This window comes from Ambystoma mexicanum, chromosome 7p, assembly GCF_040938575.1.
Source record: "Ambystoma mexicanum isolate Mex_15411 chromosome 7p, UKY_AmexF1_1, whole genome shotgun sequence".
In the NCBI taxonomy this organism is placed as follows: Eukaryota; Metazoa; Chordata; class Amphibia; order Caudata; family Ambystomatidae; genus Ambystoma; species Ambystoma mexicanum.
Window position 1 is genome coordinate 929,979,331 of NC_090939.1, and position 14,581 is coordinate 929,993,911.

Genomic DNA, 14,581 nt, shown 5'->3' on the forward strand with positions numbered 1-14,581 from the left:
GGAGTCCTAACAAAACACAAATGCTAATCGTCAGGGGGGCACCAATGAATGAGAAAAACATCACAGCCGAAGTTGCCATACCCCTTTGAAATCTTGTCTCTTACAATATAGTCCTCATTTCTGCACATCACTTATTTCAGCCTGTTATTATTGCAGAAAGTATGCAGGGCAATTTGAATGCCCCACTACTTCATACTGCCTCCATAGTATTATACGCATGCCAGCATTGGTGCTGCTTTTTTGCTTTGTGCAAAATTAAAAACATCGAGAAAGCAATGCAAAGGATGAATTTACTCCTGGTTCTATGGCAAAGCTGCAGGGGGTACAGGTCCCATCTCATTTAAAAAAAGTACGTTTTTACCTGCACAATCTGTTGCAACATCCATTTTCTCAGCCCACCCACTTCCCGGTAATGAGTTTGTGATATGCAAAGGTGACTACAGTGTGCTGTGTAAGCTTATTTATTTAATGTATTTATTGTTTGCTTGTTAGGCGCTTAAACAGGAAATACATTCTGTTTCAAAGCACCCACAGTGCAGCAGGGAGGGAACATGGGATTGCAGTACAATTAAATACAAAAAATACAGTGGGGGAAGGGACGGCCGAACCTACTATGCCTTGTGAGTATTCAGAACATGCATTCGCAGCAAGGAAGAGGGCAGTGGGGTAGGTGCTGTGGTGTCTGTGCACGAGGGTGAGCCGCAGATGAAGTGCCAGGTATGGTAAGTGCTATGCGGCCAGGAGCCGCCTTGGGTGGAAAGTGTGATTCTTCAGTGTGGAGGATGTGCAGAGGTAGACAAAAGCTAGGAAGATTGGGTCTGAATGGTCAGTGGCTCCGAGGATGCATAAGTGTCCACAACACCAATCAGAGATACTGTGAGATTAGCAGAGGAGGGAGTAGGGAAAGAGGAGGAAAAGAGGAGAGTATTGCGATGCTTTTGGAACTTAAGAAGGTCCTGCTCAAGACACAGAGGGAGGGATCCAGCTGAGGAAAGCAAATGACCTCCTGCTCTCTGTTTAGCAAAACTCTTTACACACAGAGAGTTGATGCCAGAGGAGCGTAGAGCGCAGATGCGTTGCTAGGGGGAGACTAAGGGGGCTATAGCCCCGGATCTTTTGGTTGTAGCCCTGGATAGAATCTCAGGAGCTACAACCAAAAGGCTAGCTAGCCCCCAGTCCCCACAGTTCCGACATTAGCATAGCCCAGGTATTTTCCAGACCTAGCAACACCCCTGCGTAGAGGTATTGAAGGAGAGTATTTGGTAAGAGAGAGTTGCAGATAGTGTGGACCCCGGCCCTAGACAGCCATGTGGATGATGCAGAGGGATCTGAATTTGATCCGTGTAGTAACTCGGGAGCCAGTTGAGATTTTTTAGGGCAGGAGAGATGCAGTCCCTGGGCTTAAGGCCAAGGATAAGTCTTGCTGCTCTATTCTGGCTTAGCTGAAGGGGTCGCAGAGTGGAAGAAGGTAGATTGAGGAGAAGGCTGTTGCAATAGTCAAGTCTAGAGAGAGCCAGGGCTCTAGAAACATTGAGCTTCTAGGGGAAAGTGAGAAATTGGAGAATTCGTTCGAGAAGGAAGAGTTGAAAGTGGGACTTCTTGGCAATGTCCTGCATGTGATGGAGGAAGGATAGAGAGGAGTCAAAGATGACTCCAAGGTTTCTGGCTTCAGAATAATGATCAGGGGGAGAGCCCAAGGTGGAAGGTCAGAGAGAAGGGAAGAAGGAGGGAGCAGGGGTCCCAAACAGAAGGATCTCAGTTTTGCTGGCATTGAGCCCTGAGTGTGTTGGAAGTGCACCAGGCCTGGATGGCAGATAGGCCATCAGGGATGAAGGAAGGTGCGAGTGAGTCAGCAGGAAGTCTGAAAAAGAGTTGAGTGTCGTCTGCATAACACGATAAATTGGAGGAGAATGGGGCGATGAGGAGTGCCAGCTAAGCAAGGTATATGTTAAAGAGCCTGGGGGAGAGCATAGATCCCTGGGGAACACCACAGTTGGAGAAAGTAGGAGAGGAGAAGGTGCCCAAGATGACATGGGACGAGCGGTCAGTTAGGAAAGAGGTCAGCCATTCAGTGCCTGTTCCGAGATACCAAGGGTATCATGGAGCCGTTGTATGAGGATTGAATGGTTGACAGTCTCAAAGGCAGGAGAGAGATCAAGTAGAATGAGGAGAGCTGGGGAGTTGGAGTCCAAGGGTGCAAGCCATTCTTCACATGTGTTCAGAAGAGCAGTTTCCGTGCCTCTGGATGACCGGAATCCATATGGATGATCGTTTAGCTCACCAACAAGTTCAGTCTACGAGCTGAGTTGGGGCAAGGCCAGATTCTCCATCAGTTTCCACAGGAAGGGGGTGATTGAAATAGGGCGGTAGTTGAATGGGCAGGTAGGGTCTGCTGAATGTTTTTTCAATAGCAGGGGCACAAGGGAGTGCTTAAGAGGATAGGGGAAAGAGCCTTTTGCGAAAGAGTGGTTGCAGAAATCAGCAAGTGCGGGGGAAAGAGAGCCAATGTTGTCCTTGAAGGTTATGGACGAGCAGGGGGCAACCTGTTTGGACGAAGCCATCATAGAGCGGACAACTCTGGTTACTTCTTCATGTGTGACAGGGGTGAAGGAGGATAAGGCGGAAGGAGGAGGGGAGTGGCCAAGGGAGGCAAGGGGGTGTGGGATGGGTTTGGTGGGTGAATAACAATGGTGTTCAGGAAGTTTTGGTGGCAAAGTGTGTGGCCAGTGCATTGCAGAGGGCCTGGGAAAGAAGAGGGGAGGAAGAGACTGTGGAAGGGTTGGCTAGCTCCCTACAGACTTTGAAAAGTTCAGCCGTGTTATTTGATGAACCCGATACTCCAAATGCCTACTATAGAGAGGAGTTATTTGTTGGATCCGAGCATCTTGTGCAGTGCTACTGTGGGACTGCCTGTTCTCCTGTTTAACAATATTCTCTCCTGTCGTTATTTATGGTACTACTAAACTTTGCTCTATATTAGAACTATCTGAAGTTCCCCACATCCTGCTGGTTGCCTGTCATAAAATCACAAAAACACATGTATGAAGGTTCCATCTTATTGGGAATGGAGGTTTTCGTATAGTATTTACTTTGCAAATCCCAAACCCAACTCATTGAATATCAGAGTACCTTCTTTTGTTTTTCTAACAGATCAGATCCGCAATTATGGAACTGCTTTGAAAAAGGAAGAAGAGTCCAAGATGGATCATTATGGAGCACAAGGAGACACAAGCATCACTGATCCCAGCTTAGGTATGGTTTACATTCGTAGGATTGTTATAAGTATATGGAGGTATGTGATTACATTTGTGAACAATCACTGTTCCAAAGAAATGTTGGTGAAAACATATTGCTGCATTATTCTCTTCCTTAGCAACAAATTTAAATCTGTGAAATCTCAGCCTCCAATAAACTCTAAAATGTGAAAAGGATACTTAAAAGGAGCTTACAGTTATCATTTTATATTGCCCTGTTGACTCAAAAATGAAGGAAAATATCTTTAACGGATGCATATGCTGTCCCTTCAACAACCAGCCTAAAAGGCAGATTGACCCCATTGCCCCACTTACACACAATATGGACCACTCTCTGTCTCCTCTCACCATGCCCCTTTTGTAGGTTAGATCTGCATCTGGGGGAGGAACCCTGCCATTCCTCATCTTAACCCCCTTTGTCCAACCCCGTACCACTGCCCAGCGACCAGACAAAAAAAAACTTCTCTCTGGCAGAAGGAACCGGGATGCATTTTCCAGCTTTAGGCAAGATCTGATTCGGGTGGGAAAGCCCTTGCACCTACCTCCCGTGCCCTCCCCTCAACCACGGCCCCACCACCAGAAAACAATCCCCTTTCCGCCCAACAGAAGGAACAGAGGTGCTGTTCCCAATTTTAGGCTAGCTTTGACTTTGGTGGGAAAGCTCATGTACCTGCCTCATCCGTGCCCTCCCACATCCCCTTAACCTCAGCCCTGCCACCAGACAAAAACCATGCTGCCCCTTGGCCAAAATAACAGGGACAATCTAATTTGTCAATGATGAAAAAAATATATATTTTTTGGGCTGTTTTTCCATCAGTGGTTTTTGTACCGAGTTGGTCACTGGTCTCCAAATATCTCTGATGTACATTGGCTGGACACTGTTGCAGGGATTTTCACAATTGAAAAAAATCATGCACATGAAAAAATATTTGTAGAGGACACTGTAAAATAGTATTCACCCTTTAAGGAAATTAGCCCTGGCTATATTGACTGGCCAGCACAAAACAGTAGCGATGCATCCTCCACACTGTGCTGCTGTGCATCAAAAGGACTTCAGATGTATCGATCCAAAATGATAAATGCACCTTTATATGGACTTGAACTAGCAGGTAGGCCCTAATATCTTCACCAGTGAGCCTTAACCAGCTCTGTGCCTTTTAAGCTACTTCTTGCATAGAGCTCTTGGTCACAGTGAGGGATGAAAGCTATTGTTCTTGTCAGCCTATGACTAATTACCTTATTATTGCCTTTCTAGAAGTATTATACTCTCCCTGAAAACAACATGAACATCAGTCAGAATACATGCAGTTTTTTAAAGATATTGTGATGGGTCAGAAATGAGAGTTAGACACAAAGGTGTCATGTTTTCAACATTAGACATCTTTATTAAAATAAAGGCCTTTCTGTCCCTATCCTAAAAGATCAGCCTGTGTCTCGTTGTCAAAATTATGTAAACTGTCCTTGTGTCTAAAACATATCTGACCCTCGCACTAGAAATGAACAACTACAAAAGTGCATGGAAAAATGTCTCTGATCGAGGTTTAGCAAAAAGTGTTCACATGTAAAGCAAATAGATAAATCCAACAAAATAGTCTCCTCCAAGGAAGAGTCCTTTGATCCACAGGGTGTTTCTCTTCCCCTGGATTATTTCAGGAAGGATGCCAAAAGTGTCTTTTTCAAACAATGTTTCCTTAATGAGGGCAGGATTGATTCTTCCATACAACAACTTCTCAAGGCCGGCAAACATGTCTCTTTTACACAACAACTGCTTCAAGGATGGCAAAGGTGTCTCTTTTATACAACAACTTCTTATGGACAATGTCCTGGTATATCCCCCTGCCAGGAATCTTTCAGTGGACTCTTTAGATCCCCTGCTATACTCGCCTGCCAGGCATCTTTTCACAATGTCTTTTTCTTTCATATACTTTCAATGGATTACCTGGTGTACTCCCCTGTCAGGAGTCCACTTCTGGGTTTGGCGTCCCCTAGTATACTCTCCTGTCAGTTATCTTACCCTCAAAGGCTCACTGCCTGATGTATTTCGTTTATCAGGACTTCTTTCAATGTTCTCTCTCTCATTCAGTATAGCAGTATAGCACAGTTGTATTCCTGCACTGTCTATACTTCATTGGCTTTAGATACTACTTGTCCCAACTTTCCCCATATTGACATCTCAGACATAGAGACTTGTTCAAGGGCTGTCTTTTAACTTCTTCACCAGTATTTATTTGCTTGTGGCAATACTTGCTCCAACTTACTTCCCACATATTGACATCTTATATATGGACACGTATGCACATTTTGTCTTTCAACTTCTTCATTAATATTCATCTGCTTGTGATAACATTTGCTCCAGAATTCGCCATCTTGACATCTCATACATCAGGATGTGTTAATGTTAAAGGTATTTGTACTGCGCACCATCACCACCGGACTGGTCCCCAGGCGCTCCTGCGGATCTGAAAAGGTGTGAAAAAAGGGGGGAGTGAGAGGGATTAGTAGGGTGTAGTGCGGATAGGAAAGTGAAAGTTGTGATGTGCCGTTGGCAGCTTCAGTTCGGTTTGCTTTGCTTAAGTGCGGTTTTCAGGTCAGTGCGAATTCCCATGTTCAGTTGTGCCGGGTAATGTGTTGTTTGTATGTTGTTGCAGTGTGGTGACGAATGTGCAGATTGCTGTGCAGAGAAGTGGTTGTGTGAGCTTCTGTATGAGTAGTGTATGCAGAAAATTGAAGTTTTAGAGTTGGGTATGTGGGTTTTTCTTACCTCTTTGCATTTCTGCGCTCAATATCTATGATCATCATGCGTTAGGCCTCCTGGTTGGCAGGCACATTGCAGAGAGGTAGTTTTCTCTGTAGTAGTCTAGTGGTCTATCTGTCCAACTCTAGTAGTGAGCTACTTGTCTCCGAAGTTAGAGGGATTGGGCAATGTAGGACAATATGGGACAACACGAGGCCAATAGGTAGTTTATCTCATGTGTGATACTGACTATCATGTGCAGATTGCTTTATAGTCAGTCTAATGTCTTTTATGGCCTACATGATGTCCCAATTAACTGGTAGAGCTAATGTGATAACCGTAGTCTATGCTCAGCATGCAGGCAATCGTTTGGTTATGTTAAACAGATGAAATGGTAGACATCTAGAGAGGTTATAGCATAAGGTGGAAACCTTGGTTGGAGACTGTGTCGGATTTCCTAGCCCCCGGATTCCATCCAAGTCCATCACATTTCCCACTCCTGAGATTCCATCTAGGTGCATCACATTTCCCACCCCTGAACTTCACTCCAAGTGCGTCACATTTCCAATTTTGAAGTCCAGCCAAGTGTGTGAAAAATGGTGCATTGATAGACATCACAATTTTAGGAGTGATGCGTGTCCGGTAATCGCAGCGTGTTTAGTGCTTATGTACTAAGTTAAGTGCTTGAGTGCATGATGGGTTGAGCATAGCCGATAACTAGTGGGAATTATCGTTATGATATAATATGGCATTTATAACGCACCTATACACAAGTGTTTAACTGGCTAAAGTCAACCTGAAGTTAAGGTGCAGAGCTCCAATGCATAGCTTCTATCTGGAGACAACTATCATGAACACATTATGCTAGGAGTACATAGGTGTATGAGAATATACATTTGGTAATAAAAAGTTAAACCAGATTTGAGACATGGCTCAACAACACAATGCACCCAGATTTGAGACATGGCTGAGTACTGCGGTTCACCTGGGTGTTGGAGGCTAACACAATGGGTCTATGTTAGGGGTGGGGTTGGCAAATGAGTGTGGGTACATGTGCCAGAGCCTGGTTAATGAATGGCAAAATGAAATAGTAGGAGCATGAGGAGAGGTGGGACAGTTTCGTGGGTTTGCAGTGATTGCTGCCCCCCCTGCTCGTACCCCACCAACTTTGTCAGTCGATGCTGGTTGACGGCTGTCTGCTTCCTGCGTTCTCGGTGGATGGCAGCAGACACCGTCTGGAGCTGTTCCTGCAGGAGCTGTCCTTTGCCTCTGGGTCCTTCGCCGAGGGGGCTGCATGGACCGATGGGCTGCACTGGGGGGCTGAGTTAATGACGAGGTCACCAGCCAATGGGGGAGGGCTGTGAGCAGGGGATAAAGACTGCCAGGGGAGGGGGCTGAGTAGGGGGAGAGAGAGAGAGAGAGTGCCAGAAGGCACAGAAACAAGTAAAAAGAAACAGGAAAAAAGGAGAAACTACTGCAGGAAGGTGGTTGGGCGAGCAGGTTAAAGGCTCACCTGAAACTACAGCTGGAAAATGGAGTTCAGCTGGGTCCTGTACACTGATACAGCTTGCAGTAGGGAGGGTGGGGGGGGTTGTGGGCAGGGGAGAGGAGGAGTAGGAGGGGAGAGATCGCTAGAAGAACATGAAAAAAAGAAGAAGGAAGAACTGCAAGAAATGGGTTGGGCGAGAGTGTTAAAGGCTCACTTGAAACTCACCTGAAACTCCAGCTGGAAAGTCTGTCTTTCTGTTTTATTTGGTCGGTATTCAAAATGAGTACTTAATTGTTCATATGCCTGTCGGTACAGCCCGGAGTCCCCACTATCACAGGCAGACTCACTGGTGTCTGATAGCATTTCTGATCCATGGCATGTTGGTGTGGTGAAGTCTTTACTTGGGCATAGCGTTGCCCACTTTGCAGAGCCTCTTTCAGCTCTTCCACTGGCTCCACATTCACTTGCTGGTGAAGCTGCTGCTGTTTGGCACAACTGCATCCTCGACAGCTTTGCTGCAGCTGCCGGCTCCTCTGCGGCTCTCCCCCGTTGCCTGCTGTGATTCCCTGGGTCTTCCACCACTCCTGTAGTTAATTCTTACAAGCGGCAGCTTGAAAGCATCTGCCTTCTCTAGCACGGTCGTTCCTGTGCGTCTGCCTTCACCTGCGGTTCTGCTTCCCACTTTGCCCGCTCTGCTTCTCTCTTCTCAGATTTCCAATTGAAGGCGTAAGCCACTTCTAAATGTCCCGCACAGCTGAACCTCATTGTAACAACTACTCTGCATGTTTAGCCTGGAGTTTCTTTCACTCAATACTAACTTGTTCTTCCTCTTCCCCTTCCTCGTCTCATTAAGTGTTATGGGAGTTAGAGTCAATAGGATTGTAAGCCTTCCAAAATGATACTGTTTAGGATTTTTGTTTACAACAAAAACTTCAGAGACAGGAGAACTTAAATGTGTATTATATGTACATGAGGTATGGATGGTTTCTGCAGAGATTTGCAGAAAAGGGTCTTTGGGTCCTACAATGGGAGGGATTTGTAAAGTGACCATCCGCCATCAAGAATTCAGGAATCATGCGGTCTTCCTCGCTGGGAAGCGAAGAATACTGCACCTCTCCTGATGGGGTCACCACCTTTCCCCAACAGCCATCTTCTCCCATGTGATCCTCCCTTCTAATACCACCCCAGGGTCAGGATCAGGTAGCGACTGCCGTCCCCTGACCACATGGGAGGAGATCTCTGGGTAGGGATCAGTGATGACTCCGCAGGATTCATCACAAAGCCTTTCCATAAAGATCTGGCCTCACGCTCTAGAGTTATTTGTTGAACACCAATAGCTTCCCCCATTTAAGAAAGTGATTCTTGTGCTTGGGTTTCCCAAACCAGGCTTGTCAAAGGAAATCCTTCTTTTTCCCATGAAAAAATTGGAGACTATGGAAGGGATGTTTTTCTGGTAAATCAATTTGGGGCTTTTTAGATATTTTTGTAAGGACAGTGGGCCTCATTACAAGTTTTGCAGTAGCCTTGCCGGTAAAACCGGCAGGCTGCCGCCAAACTTGTGAAATTTTCCGGCACCCGCGAATGGGCAATTACTGGGTCCTTACGGCCCTGCCGGACCTGGTAATTGCCCATTTGCGGGCGCCGGAATGAAATGCTCCCCATTCCCATTGAGCCCTATAGGGCTCAATGGGAATGGGGAGGTCGGATGCACCGTCACCATTCAGAATGGTGCCGGTGCATCCAACATGCTGTGCTTGCAGGTGCCGGTCCGCCTGGCAGGCCAGTCCTGGTGGGCGTGAAGGCACCGGCAAGCAGAACTCGTAGTTTGCCGGTCCGGTAACTACGGTACCGGCAAGCTTACCGGTACCGTTGTTACCGGACCGGCAAACTTATAATGAGGCCCACGTCTTTATATGTTTTAAGTCCTGTTTGGGCCACTTGGGAGATCCATTGGTCAAAGTGTGGAACTTCGCACCCCAGGACTAGTTGAGCTGGTAGATTGGGAATTACTGTCACCACAAGATATCATTCTCTACCCAAGTTGGTGATGGGGATCGGGATTTAGGATTGTGGGTGTACCTCAACATGGTCATGTACACAGCCTACTCTCTTTCCCAGTCTGCTTCTATCCATGGGGAAGCAAGTCTGCTCTTATGTTCTGACTTGAGTGTCGTGTAGACCGATGAGACCTCCGTCCCCAAGTGACGCACAGGGGAACAAATAGAAACCCGCTGTGCGACCCTTGAGGCCACAGGTGAGAGATGTCTTCCCAGATCCACGGAGCCTCTGGAACACCGATGCTGCTGTCAAGAAGGAAGGAGGTTAAGCACCAGGCAATCACAATACAGCAGGTAAACAAAAGAATCTAAAGTGTCTTACCTATCTGGTGTAAGGGAGACCCAGGTAACCTAGTAGGGAGGTTCGAGGCTCAACAAGATACAGCGGTCCCCGGAGTGGTAGAACCGCAGGTAAGCGTGGATACGGGTAGGCCACCTGTAAGATAGGGCTTGGCTTGGGCGTAGGAGTACAGCAAGATACTCAGGGATGATCCAAAGACAAGTCGATGTGCAGTCCAAAAATCCGGCAACAAGTAAACAGTTCCAAGCAAAGGTACAAAGGGGTGTCCAAGAGAGTCCAAGATTGAGTTCCGTGGTCGAGGTAGCAAGGAGCAAGTAGTAACGCCAAACAGGGTCCGAAGCCAGCTGAGAAGCAATGATCGTCCTGCCTCTCAGTTCTTTATACTGTGTGTCCCTGGGTCATGTGACGTCTCTGGGTCATGTGACGTCCACCAAGATCACGTGAGGAACGCCACACTGTGTCACATGACCGACGTGATGACGTAACGCCGCCCCTTCTGCGATATATTCTCCAAGGCAGTTGCCAATGCAGGAAAGGTTGTAATCGAGCCCGTACACCAAAGGAGGTACGGTGTTTTCGGTTCTGTGGGTTCACCGAATCCCTTGAGCCTCGAAGCTGGGGTGGAGAAGTTGGGGGAATGTGAGCAGTGTTCCGATGTGGGGAGGCCTGATGTGCCGAGGATCGCCTAACATCTTATTAATTGCACAGCCCCTACTCCTAGTGTCCAACTGGGCCCAAATAGTTTTTCTGTTTAGGACAGCAGGGTCTTTATAGGTAGTTTTGGTTCCAGGGTATAGAAAAACCTGTGTCTCTCTCCGCTCTGCTAGCACCTCAGTGGGACGGGTATAGAGGATACTTGCATAGGATGGTTCAGCTTGACTGGGATCTTTTAACAATGGTGTGGAGGAGAGATCAATTCTATTGAAAGGGAAATACCTCGCTGGATGGCCCACTGTATGTAACAATGCCAGTCAGATACACCACTAACAACACGGACTGATCTGTTGCTGGACCTTCGGGTTCCCTGAATACCAGTCTTCATATATAGGATGTGCTCGTAAGTCCGATAGAACAGAACTGAAGTAAAAGCAAACTGAGAAACTGTCATCCAATAAGCAACTGCAGACTCAACAAGACACAGGCATGACCATAGTGACTGATGCTGGACCTGTGGGTCCACTGAGCACCAGTCATCGAATCTAGAATGTACTCATAATTCTGATAGAACAGAACTGGATGTAACTGCACAACGAGAAGGTATCATCCAATGAATAATTACAGACACAGCGAGACACAGGAACAACCATAGACCTGCAACCGCTTAACCCAAAAAGATTAGGAATTGGGCATCTCAACACCGATGACACTTCCAAGCAGGGAAAGACATGCTCAAGCCTGGTAATCAGAAGGAACTCCATACTAGATAGAGAATTTCTCTCAGAGAACTAATGCTCCAAACCTCTAAAATAGATACGGTCAGCTCAGCAGACACTGCAAGGTCATCAAGAATAGGGGTCCCCCTCCAATCCGCACAGACACTCACACACGGATATGTTCACTCCCTCCTCTACACCAACAAACAATAGAATTGAGCTATAGCCCTCGATCAATTCAGCCTAGCTGCACACAAACCTACACACCCCCATGAACATCTGAACAGTCTTTAGAACGCAGCTATAACCGACGAACAAATCGACCTAGCTACACACATAATCTCATACACAAGCTCCACCACCACCAGAATGCATATACCGAGGTCAACGGTCTGGCTGCACACATTCTACTGATCTCACACAACCACGACACCACGCCTATCATTAAAATACAACTATACACCACGTAAACCGCACTGGCTTCATCCATACTGAGTGCACCCAAGCACTGTTTACTACTGGACCCTCTCCACTGACCTGGACTACGGTCCCCGAGGGCGTTCAACCCACAGTGCCTTGAGATCATACCAATGGTATATAAGGCACTATACAAATACTCAATAACATAACATCGCATCCACAACAGAAACATAGTTTCTTATCTAAGGGAGGAGAATAGGGTAGACTAGATAGTATATCTTTGTTTTCATCCTCTTTTCCCACGGTGTCAAAAAATAGTCCCTGTAGACCACTGAGAGGTGCCCCTGGGGTGGATGGTACTTGTTCCTCCAGGCCTTAAAGGCAAAGCCCTGGAGGGTGTCCACATTCTTCCCATAAGGGATTTAGCCCATCTCCTATGGGAGTTGATGATCTAGGGTATAGTATCTCTTCAAGAAAAAAATCTATCTTTCTCAGATGGACTTGGAGCTTTGCCCAAAGTAGAGATTAAGACATTTTGGGTCTGAGAAACTTCAGAGTTTTCTGTCTTCAGTGGAAGAGGGATCTCCCGTGTTTTTGGGGTATGTGATGAATCGTGCGGAGTCGTCACAAAAACCATACCTAAAGTCCCCTCCGAGGTAGCAAAGGAAAGGGAAATGCTTCCTGATCCTAACCCTGGGGGCAGTGTTAACCTGGAGGATCACTTGGGAGGAGAAGGTCTCCAGGGAAAAAAGAAGACTTTGTGGGATGAGACACGGTATTTGTCTTCCTCAAGGAAGGGAATATCCTTAATACCAAAATATGTAATGGCTTGCTGTCAGAGAGTGTTAGGCAGAATTCTCAGAAATGTGTTAATTCCCTCCACCTTTGAGACCCCCAGCAACTTTGCTGGATTTTGAGGACTTGATTTTTTTTAATCTGGAGAGAGTGACACCCTTTTTTTCCCCACTCTATCATGTATTTTAATGTGATTTTGTACTCCGTTTCTTTTGGTTGTCGAGTCTCACAAACTGCACAGGCATCATCTTTTACATTGTGTCACACAGCACCTTCAGTGCAGGAAAGTCTTTCAGATTTTCCAAAGATATAAATACCTTCTCTAGGATTAACTACTGTTTCCAAGAGCAGTGAAGTGAAATTGGCTTTACTTACATATGTAACTTTCTAGACCCAGCACAAACTATCTTACAATAGGGTGATGGAGGGGTTATTTAGTATCCCCTTTGTCTAGCTTCTCATGTAAACATTTTACCCTTTTCTCACTGAATGGCTGGTGGCAGTGGTTTCGGTTTAACTACTGTGGTGTGCATTTACCGCGGGTTGTGTTCGCAGCTGCAGTAAAGCACCCAAGGGTGCCATTTTTGTCAAAATGGCCCTGTCTTCTTTTTTCGCCTTTTGTTTGTGGAAAGGTCCATCATGAGATTTACTCTGCGCGCCAAACCAGTTTTGGTCCCATTGGTCCCACTGTTCGCTTCGCCTTTGGCGGGATTCATGAGTGAAGCCCGCCTCTGGCTCCAGTGTGTCAGGGGTGGGCAGGAAGTGAGGGAGAGGCCCGAAACTCCCTGTGATTAGTCTCCTAGGAGATCCAAATGCACTCTGTGGTGATTGGCCGGCTGACTGTCGGGCAAGGACAGCCAGCCTACTGGGCGACTGACAGCTGGGCTGGAATGAATGGGAGAGAACTGAATAAAAGGCGAGGCTTTTAGCTTGGAAGGCAGAGTCAACCACTGGATGAAGGAACCGAAGAAGAACTTGAAGAGGACGCCTGCTGCAACTCCTGGACCATTGGTTTGCCCAGTAAAGCCCTGCTGCTGTGCTGAAACGACTTCTCCCCTTGAGTTGGTGGGACCAATCATCTCCAAAGTAAGCCACCTGGACATTATCTCGGAGCTGGTTGCTTTTCCACAGAATTGCTGCTGGAAAATGAAACACCAGGGAGAGGAACATCAGATTGCGTGTGTTGCTTTTAAGTTGGCTAAGAGCTCCAGGAAGATCCTCCGGACTCCCAGAAAGCAGGACTGACCAAGCCTGAGCCCCCTCAACAGAGTGCAGGACCCCAGAAGCAAGGAAAGTCCATCTCAACAGCCAGAAACCACAGTGTTGCTATTTGGGGTAGTCCCGAGGAGCTGAAACACTGAAGTGCCACTTGTTTGAAAGATTGTTGGTTGCGAGCGGTGACCGTCCCATTGCAGTGCAGGAGTCCCCAGAAGTCCTCCCTCTTGTCCCCACGACTGAGGCCCAGGAACAGTGAGATCTGCAGAGCTGCAAAGGAACAGAAGTCATCTGCTGCACTTTTTCTTCAATACAAAGGTACTGTAAAGTCTGAGAGAACCTACCTCTCGTTGTAGAGTTGCTTGCATCTTCTACTACTCACAAGTCTAAACAGCTTGTGGCCCTACATTTGATTCTTCTTTTCTTCAAAGACTATCAAAAAACATTGCTCAAAGACTTTTCTACTTGCCTACGAGAAGTGCTTCATCCCATATAAGACATTAGCCCATTGACCTTGACTCAGAATGACTCTGCTGAGGGAGTCCAAAAGTATTTGCCTGCTTAAGAATATTTGTGGTCTCTGGTTTGTACTAATAACCCTTTTCCTTTTTACCAATCTCTAATGGTATTCTAAATACAAACAGTAAGATATTAATGTCTCCAGCACCCTAACTATTGAAGTCACCTGCGGGTATAAGTTGTGTCTGAGGGCCATCCCAAAAGGGTCTTTACTGATTTAGAAACTAAGAGTGTACAGTTTTGAAGTGTATTTGTTTGTTTCTTTTATATTGCTCCCTTCTGAAGAAGGCTTATTCTAACTGACTGATAAATAAATTAATAATTGTTTATTCAAGAAACCTTGTGTATAAGTGTTTATTTGAATACTTGTCACTGTGAATTTCTGTGTAACTCCCCTACAGCTAACATTGACCCCTCTTGAGAT

General features: G+C 46.4%; 1 protein-coding gene across 2 annotated transcripts in view; it reads left to right on the forward strand.

Moving 5' to 3' along the window:
* The window catches only part of LOC138526459 (zinc finger protein 391-like), a 378,250-nt gene that overhangs the window by 180,429 nt on the left and 183,240 nt on the right, over positions 1-14,581 (forward strand). For both annotated transcript variants that reach the window (XM_069637238.1, XM_069637237.1), the window contains exon 5: positions 3,151-3,252. In XM_069637238.1, coding sequence (XP_069493339.1) covers positions 3,151-3,252 — 102 coding nt within the window. The remainder of the gene's footprint in view (positions 1-3,150; positions 3,253-14,581) is intronic.